Source organism: Talaromyces proteolyticus (genome assembly GCF_021365285.1).
Source record: "Talaromyces proteolyticus strain PMI_201 chromosome Unknown BGW36scaffold_3, whole genome shotgun sequence".
Classification (NCBI taxonomy): domain Eukaryota; kingdom Fungi; phylum Ascomycota; class Eurotiomycetes; order Eurotiales; family Trichocomaceae; genus Talaromyces; species Talaromyces proteolyticus.
The window spans coordinates 260,441-284,909 of NW_025764279.1; the positions used below are offsets into that span (position 1 = coordinate 260,441).

A 24,469-nucleotide genomic window follows, 5' to 3' on the forward strand; every position below is an offset into this window, starting at 1 on the left:
GGTCAACGTCCGAACATGAAATTGCAGCGGTAGGTTGTTAGATTACGAATGTTTAGGAGCGTATGTATCCTTTCGTCTCAGGTGAACAAATTAGGCTGAACCTCTTAGTAACTAGGCTACGAATGCGGATGTCATGATGTCGAGCGGAGGCCCTGATGTTATGTACACAAAGGCGTTGTGTACCCTCGACCTCGGCTGACTTAAAATGAGCCCACTCATCTTCTGGTGGGTGGCGGCCTTCTATTACATTTTAATTCACATCATCTTGCTTCCGGTAATTTTATAAACGGATGAAATTAACAACGATGAGTTCCACAGCAGAATCAATAGACTACTACGACTATATTGTCTGCGGGTGAGTCTCACACTTACACAAGCCGCTGCATGCCCACGGACAAGCCAGTTAAGCGATGCATTGCTCTATATAGTGGAGGTACTTCGGGATGTGTGGTCGCAGCACGCCTTGCGGAGAACCCTGGCGTGAGTGTCCTTGTCATCGAGGCGGGCCAGAATAGCAAGGACCTTGAAAATGTGCACATGGTCGGAGGGTGAGTATCTAAATCGGCCAGGTACCGTCAAATGCTCTCTAACAGCTCGTACTGGATAGATGGTCACAAAACTTTGACTCCGAAACCGATTGGAATGTCGTCACGGAACCAATGGCGGGGGTGAACAATCGTCAAGTAAAATTGAGTCGGGGAAGGTTCCTGGGAGGATGCAGTGGCTGTAATGGAACACTTTGCATCCGCGGGTGCAAGCAAGACTATGATGACTGGGAGATGGAGGGCTGGAGTGGTGATGAATTCTTCAACGCCATGAAAAAGGTACGAGAATCCAGGTGGATATCAGAAACCGAATCTGAATCTATAGGGTTTTAGGCGGAGACCTTTCACGGCAAGCCATGGTTCAAAGTGGATGAAGAGAGCCATGGCTCCTCCGGCCCTCTGCACACCGAACCTCACGACCTCGCTCCCATCTCAAACCTCTTGATCGATTCCTTTGTCTCTCAAGGCTTGCCCTTGGACCCAGACATGTTCAGCACCGGAGAAACATCGCACGGCACCGGACATGCCGTCCGCACCGTATACAAGGGCTTCCGCACCACCAGTGCGGATTTTCTTCTGAACCAGAAAGAGCAAGCCGGAAACATCACAATTAAGACCGACACTACTGTCAGTCGCGTGGTCTTAGAAGGAGACGCAGCCTCAGGTCTGCGTGCGACAGCGGTTCAGGTTAAAGACGCTAATGGCATCGGCCATACATACTTTGCTAGAAAGGATATTGTCCTTAGCTGCGGCGCTTACTGCAGTCCGGCCGTCCTCTTGCGCTCCGGCATTGGGCCTAAGGAGGAACTGGCTCAGCATGGTATCAAATGCCTTGTCGACTTGCCAGGCGTCGGAAAGAATCTTATGGACCATCTCGTAAGTACCAGATTGACTAATCCAAAGCAACCGCGCAGTTTACCATTTAACAGATCGTTTTCATGTTCTATGAAACCGAAGAGGAAGGTCTGACAACCGACCACCACGTTTACCATGATGATAACTTCGCAAAGACCTATGCTGTCTGGAAAGAGAAAAAGGAGGGCTTTCTGTCCACGTTTCCCTTTGGTGCATTTGCCTTTGCTCGCTTGGACGACCGCCTGGAAAATGAGCCTCTCTGGCAGAATGCTCCCCGTAAGCCCGGCCGTGATCCAATGGGCTTGACCCCGAAACAACCCAACGTTGAATTCTTCACCACTGAGTGCTATGGTGGTCCAAAGCAGTATGATCAGTTCCCTGTGGATCATAAACATGCGTTCTCAATGATTGCCGAGCTATTTGGACCTCGATCCCGGGGCACTGTAGCGCTCAGGTCCAACGACCCACTCCAAAATCCCGTTGTGGACTGTAATTACCTCGCGGACCCGTTGGATATACTAGTGCTCTCCGAGGCCTGTCGATTCGGCAATGAGATTGTGATGAATGGGGCTGGTACGAAGGATATCGTCAAGGGGTCCTGGCCCCCGTCTTCCAACCACCACACCTTCAAGACGAGGGAAGAATGGATTCCCTACGTCAAGGAGCATGCCACTACCTGTATATCGTCCTTCTTTCTTTTGCTGCTTGCATTGTCGTTTCGAGGGCATAGCTAATTCACATTTATGATAGGCTACCACGCATCCGGGACCTGCGCCATGGGCAAGGATGACAACCCGATGGCCGTTCTGGACAACAAGCTGCGCGTGCGAGGTGTATCTGGACTACGCGTCGCCGACTGCAGCGTCATGCCAACCTTGCATGGTGGTCATACCCAGATGCCCGCGTATGGAATTGGTGAGCGAGCCGCGGATTTAATAAAGGAGACATGGTAGGGCTTCCCCAAGTATTCCATATTGTAATCAGTGTTGCAGCACGCTGCACTGTAGGGTTATAGCAGCAAATATACCACATAAAGGCATAACTAGATTTCAAATATCACAATATTCTAAAATTCCATATCATAATATTATCTCTTCCTCCGATTGTAGAATGGGATAGTCATGGCAGATCGCAGTTGTGTGAATAGCTGCACTCCTTGTCTGTGATGCCAGGAGGACCAGTCTGGAGCCATGAACAGGACTTCGGAAAAATATAATATGTCCTAATCTCAACTTTAAGAGAATATCAACTAGAAAGTATGAGACGTCTCCTATGTATCAACTAGTATGGATTCAATCATTGACTCTAGAAGAAACTTTCACAAAAGAGATTTCCAATGATATCCAAATAGTTGATCAACCTCGCTATTTAGATACGCAATCGACACTTCCTCCAAGTATACTAACACCGCAATGTCATCTATTAATCAAGTTGGAGGAGGCATGGTTACAGGATGTCAACAATAAGATCTCAGATTTTTATGATCAGCTCGGACACTTTCATCTTAATAAATTGCATTGCGGTTGGACTCTTTGAGCCGTAGGCATTCAACACTAAACCTAGCCATGCCACCTATCAATATTTAAAATTATTTAGTTTCGGGTAATACTATAAACCGCATGCGTTATTCTTACCACCAACTAACATCCGGCTTTCCAGGTGTCATATATATACATATATATTTGATATATTACGATTTGTACAAATGCCTCTATATCACCGAGCAGGGGGCGTCCTATGCTTTGAGGGAGATATAAAAGTTTTGGGACCCTGATAGAAATTGTTATGTTTAGGGTTGGTATCCCATAACCACTGTCTGGAGAGCTTTTAACATTGAAATTTAACAAGTTTGATATACATATATTTCATGTTCAGTATCTCGTATGAACCTTTCTACAGCCCTACAACGGTGCATAATTGACGGAGGTCCAGGATTGTTTACCAAAAGCATTTTATTCGGAAATCTATCCAATATCCCCACCCCCGATGCGCAGAAACTGCCTAGTGATAACATTTGTGGAAACTCTCTCAAAATCTCACCAATGTATGGTGAGGATTATTATATCGGTCATTTGCGACAAATTACCATGTGTTACTCCGATATGACAATCATTCCCAATGTAAATTTCATGGCCTGGGTTACAACTCCATTAATTCTGATGTGTCACGATATGGGGTCGGGGAGAGCGTGAGAGACGCCGGTATATATGTACTAGGTTCCATAGGGGTTTTTTAGAAATAATAGTAGCAATGGTACATATGTAGGGTTTATATCAAATATAAAGAAGGAGAATAGAAAATATATATACTAGAAATTAAGATACACTCACTCCTTTAGACTTTCATCACGTTCTCTTTATTTATATTATCGGTTAATGGTTAGCTAGATGATTTGTATACCCTGTTATAATCTCTTCGGGCTGCGGTAATGAATGAAATAATAGAAAGTAAATTATGTCAAAACCATCTTCAGACAATTTGCATCGTTTCATGTCAAGTCAATCAACTGGAGTAAGTGACTGTTCTAGCCCATCTACAATTGGGATAGACTTGTGTCCCAAAAAATAGAAAGAAAGAAAGAAAGAAAAGCTGCAACAAACGATTGGTGCTCCTATTACAATAAAGATTGTGGTCAACATTTTACCGGTGTCGTTTCTAGTGGACGGATTTCAAGCCAAGAAGGGCTCTGCCACGGCAACGATTTTAAGTTTCCACACTATAATCTACGTAAAATCCCTGCAGCCACTGGGAATTTCTGAAACGGCTTTCTAGAAACACGAGACGACTAGATGGCGTAGAGACAAAATCCGGCGTTGCGACCGTGGTGCACAGGTAATGTAATTAGGTCAAAAGACGTATATTTGCTTCATCTAAATCAACAATCCCCCGAATAAACATCCACATAGAAGTATCTTTATCTTTTGTTCAAGCATTTTACATATTGAACATGCCGAAGTCTGGATATAATTTCTGGCCCGGGGAGATAAATCCAAAACAGTGGAACCCTTAGTCATAATACCTTTATATTCGCCAAGTCTTTCCCTACAACCATGGGCTAAATTATCTCCAGAGCGAGTCAGGTTAGTGCTTGTTGTTGTTGCTGCATTCAAATATTTATATTCCGGTTTTAGCAGCATTCTTTCATCTATCGCTAGACCAAGACTCTTACAAGTTAAATATAGAAATATACTATTTTCGTATTATAAGCCTAGTTATAATAATATTTGATTCTATTTCCTATATAGGACACACCTCAGTATTAAAAAGTAACTATTAAGGAAAAAAGCCTTCAAAAATTCTTAGCAATAATTATACAGTGCTAGGCATAGAATAAAGTAAGGAAGATGTATATTGAGAGCTTTGCTTTATGATATCCTAATCTCTTATTACATTAGTAACTGATTTAATCTTGATTTTGTATTTCTTTATATGGCTAATCTTAAATGCTTTTGGTATGGTGAGGCTTGTGGATTTAAACCTATGCATCCTTATATGGAGCTGTGGCTAAGGGCCCACTTCAGCAGACAGCTCTTCGGACGCACCAGATGGCCTACCCTTCGACCACTAGGCCCAGGTTAATATTTGTTGAAGGATGAATAAGCGCATGGCTGCATGGTTCCGGAGATTGGTTGCTCTGCTTTCTCGACTGGAGACGCTGGGCTGCTGCACGTGTAACGCCACAGGCGGCGCTAGAGCTTTAGCTGCGTGTATAAGCTCCAGTTCGATGTATTCAGTATAATTACTACAATATATTAGGGCTCCCCGCAGCGGGACGCGACAGCCGCCGGCGATGCAATGAAACCAAATACCAACCAGCAGCGGCCAGGCGACAACGTGCTTGCTGCCACATCGCGATGCAAAGGTGTGGCTGTTATTAGTAGAGATTAAGTATAGTATTGGCCATGCACGGATCTATAGAAGAAGAATGCGTGAATCAGTATATATATACATCGAAGTTAACTCTTTCCCACAGGCAGTAGCCTGTCCGAAAACCACCATTTGACGTGCAGTGTTAGACGAGTTCGTCATTCTACTTACCATTCGAAGGCTAGCTACTACACGTAGACAAAATGTTTAATCAGGCAACATTCACGGCGGTAATGGCCAGCTTGGCCATTACCATGGCGCAGACCTCCACAGAGCAATATCCTTCAGCAGCAGAAATTGCGGCTGCCCAGGCCTCTGTCAAGCCATACTCTCCTGTTTCCAAAGTGCATGGGAAGGCATTCAGCCGATTTGTTGATATCTGGCTCGAAAACACCGTAAGCAATGCCGGTTGGGTCTGGAGAATGGAGATCAGGATTGTATTAGATTGGCTCACTCTCGACTAGGATTACACCACTGCTGCTCTTGATCCCCATTTATCTGCCTTGGCCAAACAAGGAATTCTCTTGGAGAATTACTTTGCAGTCACCCATCCTTCGGAGCCGAACTACTGCGCTTCCGCCGGTGGTGACACATTTGGCATGGACAATGATAACTTCAACCAGATCCCAGCAAACGTTTCGACGATTGCGGACCTATTTGACACTAAGAAGGTTGCATGGGGTGAGTACCAAGAGGATATCCCTTATCCTGGTTACCAGGGTTTCCGTTATCCTGAAAGCGGTGCCAACGATTACGTACGCAAGCATAACCCCCTGATTCTCTTTGACTCGGTCACGAACGACCCTACTCGTTTGCGTCAGATCAAAAATTTTACCACCTTCTATCAAGACCTTGAACATCACACCTTGCCTCAGTACATGTTTATCACCCCAAACATGACTAATGATGCCCACGACACCAACGTCACCTTCGCTGGCACCTGGACCCATAACTTCCTCACTCCGTTACTGGAAAACGAGTACTTCATGGAAGACACCCTCATCCTGCTCACTTTCGACGAGTCTGGAAACTACACCAAACCTAATAGAGTGTACAGCTTCTTGCTAGGTGGTGCGATCCCGAAGCACCTTAAGGGCACCAGTGACTCGACATTCTATACACACTACTCTGTGATTGCATCTCTCTCTGCCAACTTCGGTCTTCCATCACTTGGCCGATGGGATTGTGGCGCCAACCTTCTCTCTCTTGTAGCCGAGGAAACAAATTACATCAACTATGATGTCGACTATACCGATCTCAATCTGAATGTGACGTATCCTGGCCCCGAATCAGCTAATGTGTACTCAAAGTATACTGATGTCTGGCCTATTCCATTAACCTCTGGATCGTGTTCTGCTGGGCATGGTATCCTCGATATCGTGAAAAGGACCTATCGTGGAAAAGAGGCCACTTATAATTATACCAGTCCTATACCTTACGATGCTAAAAGCGGAAACAATGTCGGACTTAAATACAGTCGCAAATTGGTAAGTTCACCCATTATTAATCCCTTTGCTTTTATCCTCCTTGACCCATTGCACACAATTTATCCTATTCTGCTAACACGTAACCATCTCAAAGCACAACGGCAGGATCGAACACTATGAAACCGTTTGAGCTCTGCCTTCTTTGACAATCTGGTGATAAATCGTGACACCGAAAAAAAGAGTTCTAAGAATATTCCTCGCTGTAAAAGAACAAAATAATCAGCCAAAACGGTCTTCTCGCTTTTAAAAATAATGATTTCTTGATATTTAGCAGTTAGGATTGTTTTAAATTCTTTAATGGCAAAAACCTGGAATTAGAACCATATACCCATAGACTTAAATACATGCACTCACTAAACTAAGATACATAAGCCCTAACCGATGCTACCAGGTATTCCTCAGATGCCTGCTTTGTCATAGTCTAAGGCATGGCGCTATAGTTGAGAAACCGACTTCCCCAGCAAGATTGCTATACGTAAAACAGCGTTTTGGGCTCGGGGGAAATAACATCGTTTCACGCCCGCGTAAATGGTGTTATCACGATATATGCGAAGAGCAAGACTAATGTATTGACTACTAAAACATATACGCCCAGGTGTTCGGAAAGGAGCCAGCCGATGCTAGAATTGTAAGGTAAATGAGCGGGGTTTCTTGCTAGCCTTGTCTTGGCTTATGCGATGGCGATTTGTTCCATGAAAGCGTGGATAGAGGCAGGAGCGGGTAGTCTATTTGTTACTTGCATTTGATGGGAGAGCATACGTCTAGCCGATGTCAGCAGGTATTTCGTCAACGAGTCCAATGATAAGTCAATAAAGTTGGAGGTTTCTAGGATTTCTCCAGGACAGCTCGAAAGGATGCCAACGGGGAGTTTAGGAGTTTTCACTAATGTTGGTGTGAATCTACCAACAAGGCCCCAATTCTCTTTGCGAGTATGCGAATAATACTCAATTACAATAAAAAAGTCATAGTTTAGTCACAAACCCGTTCCCTCCTTGAGGCACTCAAAACGAATGGAAAGGTTAGTTGAGTTGCGAAAAGTTTGATAGTAGACCATTCCCTGAGATAAAGAGGGTTGGGATTCGCTGGTTGAAACTTTTCTTCCTCCAAGTCAATTAATGCCAAGTTTGTCATATCATGAATAGAAGTATAATCGCGTTTATATTCTTTCCAAATATATCAATTCCTTATCACGCGAAGATTAAGGTTTCGCAGATCCTTTCCTTGGCCAACAACAACGGATATCAAGGCATTTGGCCCACCCGAGTAGTAAACGCAGCATTGGGTCTGTATTTTGCGAGGCAGACGAGATAATTTTTCCGACGGCACAAGTTTATACACTTGTTTGTGGGCCCCACCAATGAAGTGTTCCGATATCCGACTCAGTGGTGAGAGGAAAACCAAGAGGCTATTCTCTTTAGCGTCATGGTTATTTGATGTGAAAATAAGCTCTTTTATAAGAGCGTCGCAATACTCTTTTATGGTTTCTAAAGTGGCTTTGTTGGGAATATGTGCGATCATGACAATGCAGGGGTTAATGATAATAGCAATGACATTATCCAAATATAGTCCATGCTTCGGGCAAATACTACAAAGGGGGGGGTTGATTTTGGTTTTGATGCTGGGGTAGTGTCACAATTAAAGCTTCGCCAGTGGAAACCTCAGGAACAATCTCAGTTTAAGTCTCTAGATCAACTAGCCTACCGTTCTGCCTGGATATTGCGACGTTCCGACTTAGCGAACCCATTCATACTTCTCACGCCGGTTAGGTGTTGAAGACATACTTCAAGAATTGCCTCTAACCTGAGCCCATTAATCGAAGCAGAGCCGTTTTAGATGTGGAAAAGATTCTGCTCAGTTCTTCCAACCTTCTGGGAGTGCAATAGGGTGTAGATGAACCCAATACAAACATCAACAATAATAGCTTCAAGCTTCCTCGGAAATGTGGATATAATAGACAGGCTGAAATTGTACGGGCAACTATTTCTTGAGCTATTTGAAATTCAGCATAAGATTCTAGAGGAGCAGGAGTGAAACCAACTTAGTTTGAATATTTCCAATATCTTGACTCCCACGATCTGTATTAGCCTCTCCACGCAAACCTCGATTATACTTGATTGTGTTATCTGGCAGCAGGCATAATGAAGACTGATCAAAATCTTGTAGAATTTTTGATGCTTGAGGACAGGGGTGTAAAACAGGTAAAACTTAGCAAGAAGTGGAAATCATGAAGGCTGTTGATAAGAAACCTACTGGGCTGTTTGCACGCATCTTCAGTGTCAGTGAAAATGCTCAATTAGGCAGCGGATATGCCCAGTTTGGTACCGTCACCATAACAAAGCCTCTCTGCAGCTTCGCTAGAAAATATCCTCAACTTCCATTTGCAAAGAGGTCGTTCAACAATTACTTTATCAGTCAATTCACCCTCTCCGACAAAACGTTGATTGCTATCTCCTCTCTTACCACTATTTGGAATACTCTCTACTTCGCATCCTGCAGCAAACAACAAGTCGAAGCAGATACCAGGCTTATTGTGAGTTTTTGAAGAGAATAATAGATAGAACTTTCCAATGACGGATGCATTTAGCTAATGTTTCATTTTGAAGACTGCAGGTCTATCCAGGAAAAAGCAATAACTTTGTACCAACATGGACATGAACACGAACTTGACTATCACTCATGACGAGAAAGATTGCATAATAACAAGTGAGGGACAACATATTGGTCTCAACTATGACGACGCTGTTAAGTTGCATGTGCGTGAAGCAACATTTAATGAAATAGCCAACACCAATGTCAGAGTTAATGAAGGTGAATGTGTGATTATGCGTTACAACCTCCTTAGCACTGTGAATCCAGCAATGATTCAAGCAGAACACTATATTCCTAGTGACTATGATCTGTTCGCAAAGGGTAATTTGCCAAAATACCTGCAGGACGATATCCTCATCTTTGTTTCGGAGGTGTTCATCATGTTTGCTCGCATCTCAGACTCCTGGAGCATGATAAAAACATACAAGAGTGTGATGTGCATTTTGGGAATAGTACAAAGGAATATGGACAGCAAGTACAGACCAGATGGATACCTATTGTTCCCTATGGGCAAGTTTGATATACAGATTTACAGGTCCTGCCCTAACAGACAACGCCGGGGTTTGATTATTGACACTATAAAAACCTGGAACAAAGGTCAATTCTCCAAGGTTCCCACCGAAAAGCCGCTCTTAGGCGGATTTGTCGTCGACAAATACCGGGTCTTGGATGCACACTGGAGCCCGACTAGTCGCCCGCTGAGAGTTGCAGTGCAACGATGGTGCGTGCCCGGTAAGCCTATCGAGCCGAGGGTGAGGATTTACAGTCATGGGGTAATGAAGGACATCACAGTACCTGGTCGCACGGGTCTTTATTTTCAACCGACAGAGACATTTCAGCATATTGCTTACATACAATGGAGGCAGCAGTCTTTACAAGCTGCGCAACAAAGCCAACATATTGCAGAGTCTGAGAGTCATAGGGCCGAGAGTCAGATAGAAAGAAAACCCCGCAAATCTAGTCACGAGCACCAGAGTCAGATTTGAGGTGGTTAAAATTGTGGAGTTCACCAGTGCGACAGATTTAGGTCAAAATTCGCCACGAGGTAGAGGCAAGAAGTGGTTTACGCGGTATCGAGAATTAGGAGGGGCAATCTTGGTTACTCCGTCGTTTTACATCAAGTCTAATATCACAATAAAAATAGGCGTTTGTTTGCTCAAAATGTCATTTATTCCTTAGCCCCGTTTTTTAGACTCAGAGCTTGTCATCGCTCCTGTAAGAATGGTTCGGGGAAACGGTTAATACTCAGTTATATATTCGCAAAGTCAGCAAATTTAGTCGATTCTCACATCCTGAATTTTAGAAGAATCCCATGAAGTCATCAATGGAAGTTGGCATTTGCAAAAATCCATTATCGACCAGCGCTCCGATGTAATATAAATGCTCCATGTCCGGATGTGTTTGCAGGCCAATTGGTTCCGCGGCTGTATTTTCAAAATGGTAGAGATTGCATTCATTATTGCAATAATGAGCATTGTTTATATTTGTCGAGGGACAAGTCGGTGGAGGATCTTGGGGATTTGGTCTGTCCTCTTGTCCCAAACTATCATGTCGGGTAGATGTCCAGGGGAACGAAGAATCTGATAGTTTGCTTGTGGAATGGGCTTTTCTGGAAGACTGGGAAAATAAGCAACGACTTGTTAGAAGGGCGCTAGCTCTTTATTGTCATAGGGGATCTTTTACGTACCTTGGCATCTTGATCGTTTTGCTCCTGAGCCGTCGTCTGAAACAGATCGCTGATGACGCTTGTAATATGCCTTGGGAATGACAGGATGGCAATGGCTTCATCAAGCGGTATTTTAGCACCTCCAGGTTTAAGAAACCATATCTTGAGCGTATTGATTATCTTCGCAACTCGAGAAAAAGGTTGCCCACCGTTGATGTTTCCCGCAGTTCTCAGGCGTTCTTCGATTTTCTCCACGTAGTATTCGGCTTGCAGGTCCGCGACATCATAAATGCCTCTTGTGTGAGACTCCGGTTTAGAGGCGATCACGCTCAGCTTTATGAGATTAACGGCACAATAGCCGACTCTAGCCATAAAAAGACCGGGGACGGTAATTATGCATTCGACGTCCAATGATAAGGCAAGGTCGAGGGCTTTGTGAATAGAAGTCACACAAGTGATCAGGCTATTAATTCGATCCCTACTTTTCATGTCAACAAGCCTCCGATCCTCCGCCTGTCGAGAAACAATATCATCCAACTCGAAATGCAAAGCCGCCTCATGCATATGGATTCTGACAATATATATACTCTGTTCAAAGAGGGTTTTCTGAATTTGGGAGATTGCTATTTTGGAAATGCCTTCTCGCCACTGTTGAAGCATTTTCTCATACGCTTTGAGGGAGTATTGAAACCTACAATCCTCAAGTTTCAAACTAGCAGTTGTGTCCTCTATTGAAAACTGGATGCCTACTTGCTCCAAAATATGGGCAAGCTTTATCCAGTGAAGTAGAACAGCATCAGAAGGGAGTAATTCAGGAGAAGTTTCCATGGCTTCCACGCAGTCATCCATGTGGTGGTTCCATCGAACCAGAAATGTTCTCTTTAGTGATACTGAGACCTGGACGGATAGAAAATACATACCCAGCCAAGTTCGTCTAGCCTCTATTGCATTGTGATTGTTTGGCATGTAATAACGCCTAATTGACTCTTGCGCTGATCGTAACGGAAGCTTTGTTTTCGGTGCCAATTTATCCAATCCTAGGTCCATTGCCATAGCGACACCACTGTGTACTAACTGATACACGTTAATCTCTTCAATACGAGCCGGAGGTCTGTACCATAGACAACAGACGATCAAGGCTTGAACGATCTCGATGGACTTTTGTCCACCGATGAAAACGAGTTTACCAAATGTTCGGTAGGTCTCTTTCATTAATACAGGGCGGATATTTGGCTTGATTGTATCGATTGACACGGCCACAATAGCCCAAAAAAGAATCGGCTTATTAAATCTAACATCTTCAAATTTTGTTTGCGGTGGGAATATCACAATAGGTAGGATGGTTGATAATTCAGAAACATAACGCTGAAAGGCCATCTTCGCTGATTGCACGTCGACTACACCACGTTCAATGGCATCGGGGCGGCTATCACTGAATATATCGCTGACACCGTGTTCTGTGTTCGTATCGAGGGAAGACACAGGTTGGTCGACCGCTGAAACGGGCCGTGAGGGAGTGCTGTCTGCATGACGCCATTGTGTAGGGGCATGCCCCGGCTGTGCATGGGAGTAATATTTGTTAGTAGACGGCGATACCGAACGGTTTATCGAAGTATCTCGTTCATTGCTGCCCTGTAAGGTCCGCGCTTGATAGTTCTCGCCTGGGCGGGATCCCTGCTGTGACTCGTCGCCAGACGCCCGCAGGCTGTTCACGAGAACGTCAATTCTTGCTTCCAGCTCGGCTACGCGAGTGTCTGTCCTCTTTTTTCGCTTTCGATTGCGTGGTGTAATGACACAGGTCCTACCTAAGTTTGCACACTTGTGGCATGGTTCAACGGCAGGATTCGGGTGCGGTTCACAGCGCACCTTCAAAGCACGACATGCATCACAGGCACGAGATCGATAAGGCTGACGCGGACGGGTTTCACGGCCCGAATTCCGAACAAGGGGTTTGATTATTGTCGAAGTAGACGCAGGTTGGTTGTTGGATGCTGACAAGGCGCTGGTTTGCGCTAAGCCTGGTGGAGAGGGTGATAGCTGACGTTTCTGTGGGAAGTCGGAAGCAGTCTGCAGATAATGCCGCTTCATGACTCGGAAGATACCTAGTCTTAGCTCTGTCGCAGGGCTATATCGGCGGAAGAACGTGGCGCAAGATGACTCTTATTTACTTTTTGTTTTGAATAGGGTGTTGTAAGTTCCGGAAAGCGAACCGGCCGTAAGTTCATGTTTTAATAGGCCGTCGCAGCCGGGGAAACGGGACCTTATTGTTCCGGGCTTAGGGCTAGAGCCAGTCGTGCCGTCTAAAAGTGGTATAATGCGGGCGACGGAACTCTTAGATGCCGACTACCGCGCGTGGCCCTCTGCGATTAGCCACTGATGAGCAGCTCCACTTTCCCAACGAGTGGTCGCAGTGGCGCCTTCCCGAACTGGCAATCGTCGCGTTTTCTCTTCTGATATGTGAAATATTTGAAGCTGCTTGTTGTCCTCCCTCTTTCTACACTCCTGCCGTGTGTACAGTAAAAAGGTCAGACTCAGGCTCCTGCATTGGTTTGTTTTTCTTCCGTTACCCTCCCATTGCACAACATTATCTTAATATATATATATTCTCAGGGTGCTGTGTTCCAGCCTCCAGTATCGTTAGTCCTGGGCAGAAGCTGCCAAACATCGTCTGCAACACCATGGAGAAAGAACACCATGACCCATCGAGGCCGTCCAGTAGCGGAGAGGACTCAACGTCAATCGATGTTGTAGCACAGCGCGAGATGGAGGCCATGACCCGCATCGCTTCTAGTCAGCTCGGTCGCCAACTGTCCAGTCACTCCACCTTCCGAAAGGACGATCCCCGGCTAGATCCTAGCAATCCAGACTTCGACTACCGTGTATGGGCCCAAATGGCTCTCAAGACAATGGACAGATCCGGCATTGAGCTACAGCGGCAGGGCATAGCCTTTTCGAACTTGTCGATATCCGGCTCCGGCTCTTCTCTTCAGTTCCAGGAGACAATCGCTTCAACCTTCACAGTACCTTTTCGCAAACTGACGTCAGTGATTAGTGGGGGGAAAAAAACCACTCGGCGCAAAATCCTCCATGAATTCGATGGTCTTCTCGAAAGCGGGGAGTTGCTCCTTGTGCTTGGTCGCCCTGGAAGCGGTTGCTCTACATTTCTGAAAACGATATGCGGACATCTTGGTGGGCTGACAGTCGAACCTACTACTGAAATACAATATGAAGGAATCAGTTTTGAAGATATGATACAAAGATATCGGGGAGAAATTACTTATAACCAAGAAGTTGACATACACTTCCCCCATCTAACAGTCGGCGAAACCTTGTCCTTTGCTGCGCGCGCGCGTGCACCGCATAGACGCATGAACCAGATTAGTCGCGAAGAGTATGCGGAAACAATTGTACAGGTTGTTCTTGCCGTCTTCGGCCTCTCCCACACCAAAGATACCAAGGTCGGAGACAATATGATCCGAGGAGTCAGTGGAGGGGAGCGCAAGCGAGTGAGCATCGCCGAAATGTTCCTGTCTAGGTCTAGAATTGGAGCATGGGACAATAGTACCCGCGGCCTTGACGCAGCTTCGGCACTGCGATTCGTGGAGACACTTCGTCTCTCCGCTGACCTTGGGGAGTCATGCCATGCAGTGGCTGCCTATCAGGCTTCTCAGTCCATGTACGACCTCTTTGACAAAGTGATCCTTTTATACGAAGGCCACGAAATATACTACGGACCTGCTGCTGATGCATCGGCTTATTTTGAAGAGATGGGCTGGGATAGGCCCCGACGACAGATGACTGGAGACTTCTTGACATCAATCACCAACCCTGGGGAAAGGAGACCTCGCCCAGGGATGGAGGAAAAGGTTCCACGAACTGCCCAAGAATTTGCTCAATATTGGAAGCGAAGTCCAGAGTATAAAAATGTTCGGAATCAGGTGGCAAAGTATAGAAACGACCACCCGCTCAATGGAGACGAAGCATCGGCATTTCATACTGACCACAAGGAGCAGCAAGCACGGCACGCCCGAGAGAGCAGTCCGTATCTTCTTTCAATACCAATGCAAGTACGACTCTGCGTGCGACGCGCGTTCCAACGTATGCGAAATGATATGCCAACTACCATGTCCACAGTTGTGGTTCAGATTGTACTTTCCCTCATCGTCGGTTCAATATTTTACAATTCCCCCAACACAACCACTGGGTTTTTCCAAAAAGGGGCAGTCTTGTATTTTGCAATTCTGTTGAATGCTTTACTGACCATCAATGAGATCATGCTTCTCTACAGCCAGCGGCCAATAGTCGAGAAGCAGGCTGCATTTGCATTTGTTCACCCATTTACAGAAGCCATAGCCAGTGTCCTTGTGGATCTCCCTATTAAGGTCCTTCGAGTCACCATTTTTTCCATTGTATTATATTTCATGGGCAACCTCCGCCGGGAACCTTCCCAGTTTTTCATTTTTTACCTCTTCCTCATAACCTCCGTTCTTACCATGTCAGGAATATTCCGTAGTATTGCGTCTCTTACCAGATCCATTGGCCAAGCAATGGCGATGGCCGGTGTTATGGTCTTGTGCATTGCCGTATACACAGGCTTCACGGTGCCACAGCCCTACATGCACCCTTGGCTATCCTGGATCCGCTGGATAAATCCTATCTATTACTCATTTGAAGCTTTGGTCAGCAATGAATTCCACGGTCGCGAATTTCCTTGCGGCCGTTTGATTCCAAGTTATGCGAACGGAACAGCATTCATTTGCTCCGCCGTTGGTGCTGTTGCTGGACAACATTACGTCTCTGGTGATGCTTTTATTGAGGGCAACTACGAATATCATTATTCACATGTATGGCGCAACTTTGGCATTCTTATCGCGTTTATGATATTTTTCAATGGCCTCTATTTCACCGCCACAGAACTTCGCACTGGAAATGTTTCCAAAGCAGAAACTCTGCTTTTCCGTCCCGGCCATGCTCCCCGTTACCTGCAGGATGAAGGTGACGTCGAAAGCTCACAGGCAAGTACACAAAATGTTTCTCCCCAAACAGAAACCAATTACGACACAATGCATCTGCCAAAACAAAAGGACGTTCTTTCGTGGAAGGGTATCAATTATGACATCCCTGTCAAGGACGGCACCCGTCGACTCCTTGATAATGTGAATGGTTGGGTCAAGCCCGGTACATTGACTGCACTGATGGGGGTTTCCGGTGCAGGTAAAACCACCCTACTCGATGTACTTGCCCAGAGGGTCTCCATTGGGGTCGTCACAGGGGATATACTGGTGAATGGGAAAGGTCTGCAGTCCAACTTTCCGCGAAGAACGGGATACGTTCAGCAGCAAGATCTTCATCTAGAGACTACGACCGTTCGTGAAGCGTTAAGGTTTAGCGCAATTCTTCGTCAGCCAAAAATAGTCTCAAAGGAGGAAAAATATGAATACGTTGAGGAGGTTATCAAGGTCTTAGGAATGGAGGACTTTGCTGAGGCTGTGGTAGGGAATCTCGGGGAAGGCCTCAATGTGGAGCAAAGGAAATTACTTAGCATTGGCGTCGAACTTGCTGCGAAACCTACTTTGCTTATCTTCCTTGATGAGCCAACGAGTGGCCTTGACTCACAAAGTTCTTGGACGATTTGTGCCTTTCTTCGAAAATTGGCCGATCATGGACAGGCTGTCCTGGCTACAATCCATCAACCTAGTGCTTTGCTATTTCAAGAGTTTGATCGTTTACTATTCTTAGCCAAGGGTGGAAAGACCGTCTATTTTGGTGATATCGGCGAAGGGTCAAATATTTTACTTGACTATTTTGCTAGAAATGGAGGACGAAACTGCGACAAGTCTGAAAACCCCGCTGAGTACATTCTGGATATTGTCTCTGGGGACAAAGAAACTCAGATAGATTGGCCGGAGACCTGGAAAAACAGTCTTGAGTATGCAGAGATGATACAAGAGCTTGACCGACTTCACAAATTAGAGGCTGCGGAGGATAGCACTCAAGAGCTTGATAACGACAGTAGCTCTGAATTCGCAATGCCTTTCCTCAGCCAACTTTACTATGTCTTGCTCAGGGTATTCCAACAATACTTTCGCCAACCAGAGTATATTCTGTCCAAGTACATACTAGGAATTATTTCTGGTCTTTTTATCGGCTTCTCATTCTGGAAGTCTGACAATACGCAGCAAGGATTTCAAAACGTCTTGTTCAGTGTCTTTCTTTTGTGTACCATATTTGGAACCATGGTTAACCAGATCATGCCCAAGTTCGTGATGCAGCGGTCTCTTTACGAAGTGCGGGAGCGGCCATCTAGAGTCTACTCATGGAAAGTCTTCATCCTCTCGCAATTAATAGTTGAGATTCCGTGGCAATTTGGAATCGGGGTGTGCGCCTGGGCATGCTTTTATTTCTCCGTATTTGGTACTGGTACGACTACTGAATCACGAGGAATCGTGCTACTCTATATCGCCCAGTTCTACATGTATGCTGGCAGTATGGCCCAGTTCGTTGTTGCGGCCATTGGCGAACCCGCTGTAGCTGCTATGCTTGCGACCATGATGTTTGGTCTATCTTTCATATTCAATGGAGTTATGCAGCCTCCAAGCATGCTGCCGCGCTTCTGGATTTTCATGTACCGCGTCTCGCCATTCACATACTATGTTGGGGGTATCAGCGGCGCAGCGTTGCATGGTCGCCCTGTGACGTGCAATGCAGCCGAGCTCAGCGTTTTTGACCCACCCGCTGGGCAGACATGTGGACAGTACCTTGCAGAATACGTCTCGGTCGCTGGTGGGAGCTTGTACAACGGGAATGCCACCGGAGACTGTCAGTATTGCGCCATGTCTTCTGCAGACGATTACCTTGCTGCCCGGGAGATCTATTATGAGGACCGCTGGCGAAACTATGGCATCTTCTGGTGCTATTTTGTTTTCAATGTCTTTGGTGCAGTGACATTGTATTATCTGTTTAGAGTGCGGAAGTGGAACACTGGAGGCTTGAAAGGAAAGAAAAATGGGGGGAAGTAAATCAACCGGATCTTTGAATAGTGTAAATTGGGCTATTCCAGTTTGTTTCTCTTATCTGTCTATAGATTTCTGATATTGTACAAATATTTCAAAGAGTAATCTCCACTATGCTTGAGAAAATATCACATTGAATAATGAACAAGAAAATTGCAATAAGACAAAGGATAAGACTCCCATGAAAAGTTTCTCAACCTGATAGTACCACGTAACCGTGAATACGATAGTCTGCTCCCCACTAATTTAAACGTGACCGACCTATCCATGATCACTTAGTCGATTCGCTGTGGGCATGTCGACGAATTTACCTCGCATTGTCGAACACTTCAATGGATAGCAAAATTACCAGAAATACACCGAGTCTGCCTTGGCCATTCTGCAGCGACTCGATAGTGGAGTCCGGGCAGTCGGATATTGAATCGGTTAGTCGCTGATTGGGCATTGTTGTTCGCGATCTACATGATGATTTTAAACGCATTCAATCGCTGCGTATTATTCCTCCAATGCCATGCATGCTTCATGTTTTTCTTTTCCCTGAGAACCAATCGTCTGTGCCGACATGTACCGCTTACTCGCTTTTGATGCTGCGGAAAGTGAACCCATCCGGAGTGCCTTGCAATAACTAGAGCAACCACAATTTCACGATATTTTCGATGGCGAATGATACTACGGGAAATTTTATCAGGGGGCCAGATTTAACTCAAGTTTCCAGTATCCAGTGAGTCTCGTTTTCGAAAGACCGTAATCTAGTACTTAAAGCCTACATATGGACACTTATTTAATCGCCATAGGTGACAGATTGTGAAGTCGCTGAATAATCGCTGTTTACTCTATACTATGATGAAAATAACCCCTATTTACCTTCCAGGTACGTGCTCCACAGAGTATAAGAGAACCCAATCATGTTCAACTCTATTGCTACATCTTAATTACTACATCATGTGCCCGTGACAGTCACTGGAGATTCAGTACTTAAACCGCAAAAATAGAAATAGACCAGTTAACAAACATGAAACCGAACATTACTTCTCGGGAATTAGCGTGAATGAAAAATGAACGGCCACTGTCGCACAGAGACAGAAAACCGCTCAATAATCTCGGTGGCCGAGGAAGATGCCAGTGGAGTAGAAGATCACAAGGCACATTTAGAAAAGAACTGTCGACCTCGGTGCATTGAATCATATCTATTTAATTCTGACTGACACCCATTTTGTGTTTTGAACCCCAAATGAATGAATGAGCTTGTTTTAAAGGAGAGCGTCGCCTCCTTCGCACTCTCTTCCCTCTTCTACCCTGAGCACACACCTTCCTAACCGACTTCTCAATAGGAACAAGTATCTTCACCATAACACTGATTCAACTCATCATGTTTTTCAATGCGCTTCTAATCGCCGCTCTTCCTCTAATCGCACCGATCACCGCTTCTTCCATACAGAAACGTGACGACGTCGATGTAACTCTTTCTCTCATCAGAACTATTCCACTTGTAAGCTGACATACCCAACCAAGGTATTCATCTGGGGAAATGCCAACCTCACGGACTATTCTACCGAGTACACCTTCTCTGCCGGGACTTGCCAGGCTATCGCAACCCCAACGTAAGTGATATTCGACTGAAGTTTAGAAACAATATCAGCAGCAACACGTGTCTAATATTCATTTATGATCGAGCAGTTCAGGGCAGGTGGGCTCTGCTACCGTGGATATGAACGCTAGGTGCGATATATACGCGTAAGAATATCTCCATTCATGTGCCCATATACGTACATATAGGAGATCTCGGTTTCTAACATTCGTGCGGCGAAACGATTCTAGATCTACCAATTGTGCTGGTCCTATTGCAGGATCATTCAGTGCCCCCGGAATTTCCGATACAGGGGCACTCGGACAATCTTTTAGAGCTTTGATATGCAGCATCCCCAGTGGCATGCCTGCTTCGAGCACGGCCATTCCTTAGGTATTCGACGTTTGCATTCCAAATAATCGTGAACAAGAAGTAGAGAAGGGCATATTTCATAAAAACGGATTCTTTCTGTATGATCATGTATTTTCGACACGACAGTTGGAACAGGTGGCGTTGCGGCGAGAGGGATATTGATGTCTCTGATAGCACATTCTGATCCAGTTGTACGAACGGTTGATAATGTAACCTAGGTGTACAAATCTTTGGATGGTATCTGTCAGCTGTCATCATTAATCCATCGGTGTGTAATAGCTTTAAATTCCACATACATATTTGCAACACAGAAACAATTTGAAATGGTGTATTCTAAGTGATGTAAAATAACTACAAGCCCAGGAACTTGTTTTTGAAAAACTCTACTTCATCAAATCATAAAGGCAGGAAAGTCGTGGACTCTTCAAATCCACCCTTTTCTTGCCACCGCAATGTTTCATAGGGTCAATCGACTATACATCAATTGATGCACTGGGACAGATGGTGATCAACTCAGGTCACCCGAAGTACATAAGTCCTATCTATAAGCGATGTAAAAGTGAAAGTTGGTGATAGGAATAAAGCCATCAATTGATGTATTTAGAATTAAATTGTATATATATATACAGTTCGTAAAAAGCATAACACTCATCACATTTTTCGTCACAAAATATGGCGTGAACTTTCGTTTCAAAAATATCCATTATTAGTAATTCCCTAGATTGCACTGTTCACGACGAATGGCTACTCAAGCTCGCTCCGTCCATGATTTCGCGCTTGGCTAGAAACACTCTCGGCATCCCATTCACGAACAAGCCTGGCTGCCAGGCCGGGGCTATCAGGCTCATCGACTTCGTGCACTGTCTGAATGCGCTCAATGCGCGCTGGGCTTGGAGACTGTGCCTGGCGATCTTCAGGAGCAAAGGTGTTAGACGAATTGGTTTCGCTTGCAATAGTGATGGAATTCGCATCTGAGACTGAATTGTCGGACCCTTGCCGGTTATGCGCTGGTCGCCTAGGGCTCGGAGCCTCTAATTCCGAGACACTAGTCTCATCACTTCGGTCACTTATATGTCGCGTATGAGCTAGAGTAGGACGCATTGTTGGAGGCCCAATGGCTGACTGTGGGGTGGGTAGGGCACTGTCTAATGGGTCTCTTTCCATCAGTTCACCAATGCTAGGTGAAGCAAGTGGCGGGGAAACTTCGGAGTGAGACCAGCTAGAGCGACTCCATGTTGGAGACCCGTTGAAACTGGCCGCCATTTCAAAACGAGGCTGTTCACGTGCTGGGCATTACATTAGCGGCGTAAAAACAATACTAGTAAATGATACGACATACCTGCCATTTCGTGCAATTCCATACTGCCCGCTTCAGATACATGGCGGTGTCTAGTGGATGACACCACCGTTGTATCATCGTCTTCCACTCCCAGCTCTGTTGGACCCTTTCCTACAGATCTTCCCTCCTGGCCGGCCGTGCCATATAGCCATCGGAGTACAAACCCTTTGAGCCCGGCTGCGCTGCCCTGGGTGTCACTCGCACCGGAGTTCTTCCGATTGTTTCTACGCCTCCAGAGAAGAAATAGAATAATTGCCGCACCTATGGCGACTAATCCCAGGACAACTCCCAGGACTGGACCTACCCAGGTCGGTAAACCTCCATTTCCGCCTGTGATAGCGATCGTCGGAACTGGAGTAGAGCTAGAACTGGTTGTTGAGTTTGGGGCCAGGTATGTATATGGATAATAAGTCGGAATCGTTTTAGTGTACCGTGTCGAAAAGATAGATGACAGGGCTTCGTTATTCCATGAGGAGGGTGACAGCATTGTAGCACTGCCATTTGCGCTATCATAACCGTAAGTATAAGAGTGGCAATGAAACACATGGGGTTAATCTCACTCGCCGCCAATTTTGGCAGTCACAACACTGGGAACTTGATACTCGTTCCAAACACGTGGGTCGTATGAGTCTTCAAAAACTAGCTTGTTCATGTTAAATACCTCAACGATCCCACCATCAACGCAGACATTTGGATTGTTTTGAAAAATGCCACCGAATACCATCATTTGATCTGGATAAACAGCAAGACATTTGTGCGAGCTTCGACCATGTGATGCCTGACCTTTATATGCGTGTGTCCAGACGAACTGTGGTACTGATAGGATGTATACGTCATCGGAAGGAGTAGCGGTAGCATTTATCCCGTTATATCCACCATATATATAAATGTTATACGACGAGCGATCTTGAGCAATCGCTACAGCAGAGCAGAACAGGGTTAGTTGCGGTGGAGTGTCTCCAGTTGTATTTTGCTGATACCATTTCTTGCTAGCGACATCATATACAGAGACCGTTTCCATGAAAGTCGGGCTTATATGTTCCTACAGCTATCGTTAGAGATTTCTGTTGGGGAACAAGAGAAGAAATATCCTTACACTCGCGGAAGCCTGTGAATTATTTAAGCCCTGGGCCGCGGTCAAACTCACCGGATTGATAACACCTCCAATTGCCACCAAGACGCCCCGATCTGCAACTGGAAGCCAGGCAAGCTCCGCATTTGCTCGGCCCGAGATGTTTGGTGGCAAGGAATCATTGGACCATAACTCGGATTCCATAACTGACATATTCACAGTAATTAGGGTATTGGCCACAGTGTTGGCCGTTCCATCCAAATTGGAGAAGATCGCTCCCCCGTCGGGAGCTCGCATGCCGCTGAAGTAGAAGCCCAGTCCCTCGCTTATACTCGAGACCCCAGCCCCGTTAGTGACATAGCGTGTTACATTCGTCGGTAGGTCCTTGTTGAGAAATGTGTTCTTTTGAGTGTCCGAGTGTGGCTGGTAGGCCTCGTACGCCAGGACCAAGTCAGCAGGAGGTGGATTGGAGCTGTTGGTGGCCAGCAGGAGACCTCTGTAGCAGAGAAGAGAGATCCAGTTAGCTTATACACAGCATACCACGGCACCCACTGTCTTACCCGTAGAGGATCATCTCGTCGGCGGTCGCAAACATTGTGCCATCGATGTAGTTGGGCGCGATGTTAGTCGTCTGCTGGCCGCCGGTCTCAGACAACAGTTGAAACAGGGCAGTCAGGTTGGTCGACTGGTTGAACGGCTGCCCGAGGGCGAAGGTGTACGTCGAGCCGTGCACATTGCCTGTAGCACAGCCATGCACTGATTAGCATGCCGCAAACAATACATTCTATAAGTGGCAGTGAGGACAAACCGTCGTTGGAGACGAAAGTGTTGTCACCGCTAGCAAAGGACCTGGTGCGGCCGGGTTAGCAGGCAGTCGCGACCCGTGACGTGCAGAAGGAAGGAACTCACTGCTGCCACCACAGTAGCCCTCCATCCAGATAGACCGTGTCGCGGATGATATTAGCTGCATCCTCCTCAGCATTGATTCTTCCCAGAACAATGGATTATATATTATATCATCTCTCTCTTACCTCGAAACTCAGCCCAGTTGCACATCGATACGTTGACCTCATTGCCCGCGCTGAGAGCGGACGCGCCCTCCACGACCGCCAGCACTGTTGCCAGCCCCGCCGAGAACCACCTCATCGTCGCCTGAGGTGTGCATACACATATAATATATCTCTATCGTCTTGCCGTCTATGGCTTGGGCGACTGCTTTCTGAGACTTAGGCGCTGCTTTCTAGTCATTGAGCGGCACGATGTGCTGCAGCTGTTTCATGCTACCAGTCGAAGTAAGCAGCTCTTGCATCACCCATCATAACCAGATCGAAGCTGTGCGTGCGGCTCAATTGCTCCTCACTTGGTCCTTATCATCCCGGCCTGCCGTTACATTTCCACTTCGTGCGACCGCAAGCCCGTGCGCGCCCGATAACATGGCGGGGAAGGTCGGTCACATTATTATTAACGATCGTTGTTATTAATGTTCGGCTGGGAACCAGCTGAGTCCAGCTCCAACACTCACAAGGCGCATTGCACACGTCAGCCAACGACCACTGCAGCTGGCCGACTCTGTGACGCCGAGCTAAGCCGGGTTCTGCAGTCCTTGCGGAGTCCGCGATTGGCTCCTGGCAACATCAGTGGCACTATTGAGTAGTTATTCACCATTCAGCCGTAGCTCGTTCCGCTTCTGGGGATGGCTTCCTAAACGAGAAGGCCACAGTCATTGCGCTATTCGCATTGGCGGCGGGCCTAGAAGGATGTCCGGGACGATGCGTCGCAGCCAAGCTTGACAAGGAATATAACCTGGAATTATGTGCAAGTGATTCATTCCACTGCACGATGCCATTCTAGGAAAATGATTTGACAATAACAGATGCCGTCAGCTGTAACCCAGATCCCGTGAATTCTGAGTTGACAGTTGACAACCTTTTCTTTGACAGACGGGCGCCTGCTAACGTGCGGCTAAGAAGCTGATCTCCTGCCAACTCAGTTAGTTCGACACGCTCCGCAGCTCCAAATAGCCAGCAAGGCGAATCACCTCCCGCTCCCTCCCCGCCCGGAAAAACTCTCCCAGGTTATACCATACGGAGCATTTTA

General features: G+C 46.1%; 7 protein-coding genes across 7 annotated transcripts; 5 read left to right on the forward strand and 2 right to left on the reverse strand.

The window, feature by feature from the left end:
• Nucleotides 1-305: 305 nt before the first annotated feature.
• BGW36DRAFT_423899 (choline dehydrogenase) lies at nucleotides 306-2,353 on the forward strand (the record flags this gene model as incomplete). The annotated part of the gene is made up of 6 exons (XM_046219895.1): nucleotides 306-355; nucleotides 429-548; nucleotides 608-824; nucleotides 879-1,421; nucleotides 1,475-2,078; nucleotides 2,151-2,353. The coding sequence occupies 6 exons, from the start codon at nucleotides 306-308 to the stop codon at nucleotides 2,351-2,353; spliced, it is 1,737 nt and encodes a 578-aa protein (XP_046074968.1).
• A 3,030-nt stretch (nucleotides 2,354-5,383) lies between these two features.
• On the forward strand, nucleotides 5,384-7,016 carry BGW36DRAFT_335723 (acid phosphatase precursor). Its single transcript, XM_046212947.1, has 3 exons — nucleotides 5,384-5,662; nucleotides 5,732-6,754; nucleotides 6,849-7,016. The coding sequence occupies exons 1-3, from the start codon at nucleotides 5,471-5,473 to the stop codon at nucleotides 6,882-6,884; spliced, it is 1,251 nt and encodes a 416-aa protein (XP_046074969.1). The 5' UTR covers nucleotides 5,384-5,470; the 3' UTR covers nucleotides 6,885-7,016.
• Nucleotides 7,017-9,399: 2,383 nt separating this feature from the next.
• Nucleotides 9,400-10,329, forward strand: BGW36DRAFT_423901 (uncharacterized protein; the record flags this gene model as incomplete). Its single annotated transcript, XM_046219896.1, has 1 exon — nucleotides 9,400-10,329. The coding sequence occupies one exon, from the start codon at nucleotides 9,400-9,402 to the stop codon at nucleotides 10,327-10,329; it is 930 nt and encodes a 309-aa protein (XP_046074970.1).
• Nucleotides 10,330-10,459: 130 nt separating this feature from the next.
• BGW36DRAFT_371154 (uncharacterized protein) lies at nucleotides 10,460-13,195 on the reverse strand. The gene is made up of 2 exons (XM_046215337.1): nucleotides 11,031-13,195; nucleotides 10,460-10,960 (listed from the first exon to the last, which is right to left on the reverse strand). Exons 1-2 carry the CDS (start codon nucleotides 13,095-13,097, stop codon nucleotides 10,643-10,645), a joined length of 2,385 nt encoding a protein of 794 aa, XP_046074971.1. The 5' UTR covers nucleotides 13,098-13,195; the 3' UTR covers nucleotides 10,460-10,642.
• Nucleotides 13,196-13,687: 492 nt separating this feature from the next.
• BGW36DRAFT_404553 (ABC-2 type transporter-domain-containing protein) lies at nucleotides 13,688-18,144 on the forward strand (the record flags this gene model as incomplete). The annotated part of the gene is made up of 1 exon (XM_046218938.1): nucleotides 13,688-18,144. One exon carries the CDS (start codon nucleotides 13,688-13,690, stop codon nucleotides 18,026-18,028), a length of 4,341 nt encoding a protein of 1,446 aa, XP_046074972.1. The 3' UTR covers nucleotides 18,029-18,144.
• Nucleotides 18,145-19,391: 1,247 nt separating this feature from the next.
• On the forward strand, nucleotides 19,392-19,982 carry BGW36DRAFT_394451 (uncharacterized protein; the record flags this gene model as incomplete). The annotated part of the gene is made up of 4 exons (XM_046217915.1): nucleotides 19,392-19,478; nucleotides 19,535-19,623; nucleotides 19,700-19,756; nucleotides 19,841-19,982. The coding sequence occupies 4 exons, from the start codon at nucleotides 19,392-19,394 to the stop codon at nucleotides 19,980-19,982; spliced, it is 375 nt and encodes a 124-aa protein (XP_046074973.1).
• Nucleotides 19,983-20,531: 549 nt separating this feature from the next.
• BGW36DRAFT_404554 (uncharacterized protein) lies at nucleotides 20,532-23,832 on the reverse strand. The gene is made up of 8 exons (XM_046218939.1): nucleotides 23,404-23,832; nucleotides 23,282-23,336; nucleotides 23,181-23,221; nucleotides 22,933-23,110; nucleotides 22,397-22,868; nucleotides 21,861-22,342; nucleotides 21,301-21,806; nucleotides 20,532-21,247 (listed from the first exon to the last, which is right to left on the reverse strand). The coding sequence occupies exons 1-8, from the start codon at nucleotides 23,516-23,518 to the stop codon at nucleotides 20,706-20,708; spliced, it is 2,391 nt and encodes a 796-aa protein (XP_046074974.1). The 5' UTR covers nucleotides 23,519-23,832; the 3' UTR covers nucleotides 20,532-20,705.
• Nucleotides 23,833-24,469: the final 637 nt, after the last annotated feature.

Coding starts and splice junctions, on each gene's coding strand:
- BGW36DRAFT_404554 (XM_046218939.1), bottom strand. CDS start 23,518: ATGAGGTGGTTCTCGGCGGGGCTGGCAACAGTGCTGGCGGTCGTGGAG. Junction 22,869..22,932: donor GACGAGATGATCCTCTACGG/GTAAGACAGTGG, acceptor TCTCTGCTACAG/AGGTCTCCTGCTGGCCACCA. Junction 22,343..22,396: donor ATTCACAGGCTTCCGCGAGT/GTAAGGATATTT, acceptor CGATAGCTGTAG/GAACATATAAGCCCGACTTT.
- BGW36DRAFT_371154 (XM_046215337.1), bottom strand. CDS start 13,097: ATGAAGCGGCATTATCTGCAGACTGCTTCCGACTTCCCACAGAAACGT. Junction 10,961..11,030: donor AAAACGATCAAGATGCCAAG/GTACGTAAAAGA, acceptor TTATTTTCCCAG/TCTTCCAGAAAAGCCCATTC.
- BGW36DRAFT_335723 (XM_046212947.1), top strand. CDS start 5,471: ATGTTTAATCAGGCAACATTCACGGCGGTAATGGCCAGCTTGGCCATT. Junction 5,663..5,731: donor ATATCTGGCTCGAAAACACC/GTAAGCAATGCC, acceptor ACTCTCGACTAG/GATTACACCACTGCTGCTCT. Junction 6,755..6,848: donor TTAAATACAGTCGCAAATTG/GTAAGTTCACCC, acceptor ACCATCTCAAAG/CACAACGGCAGGATCGAACA.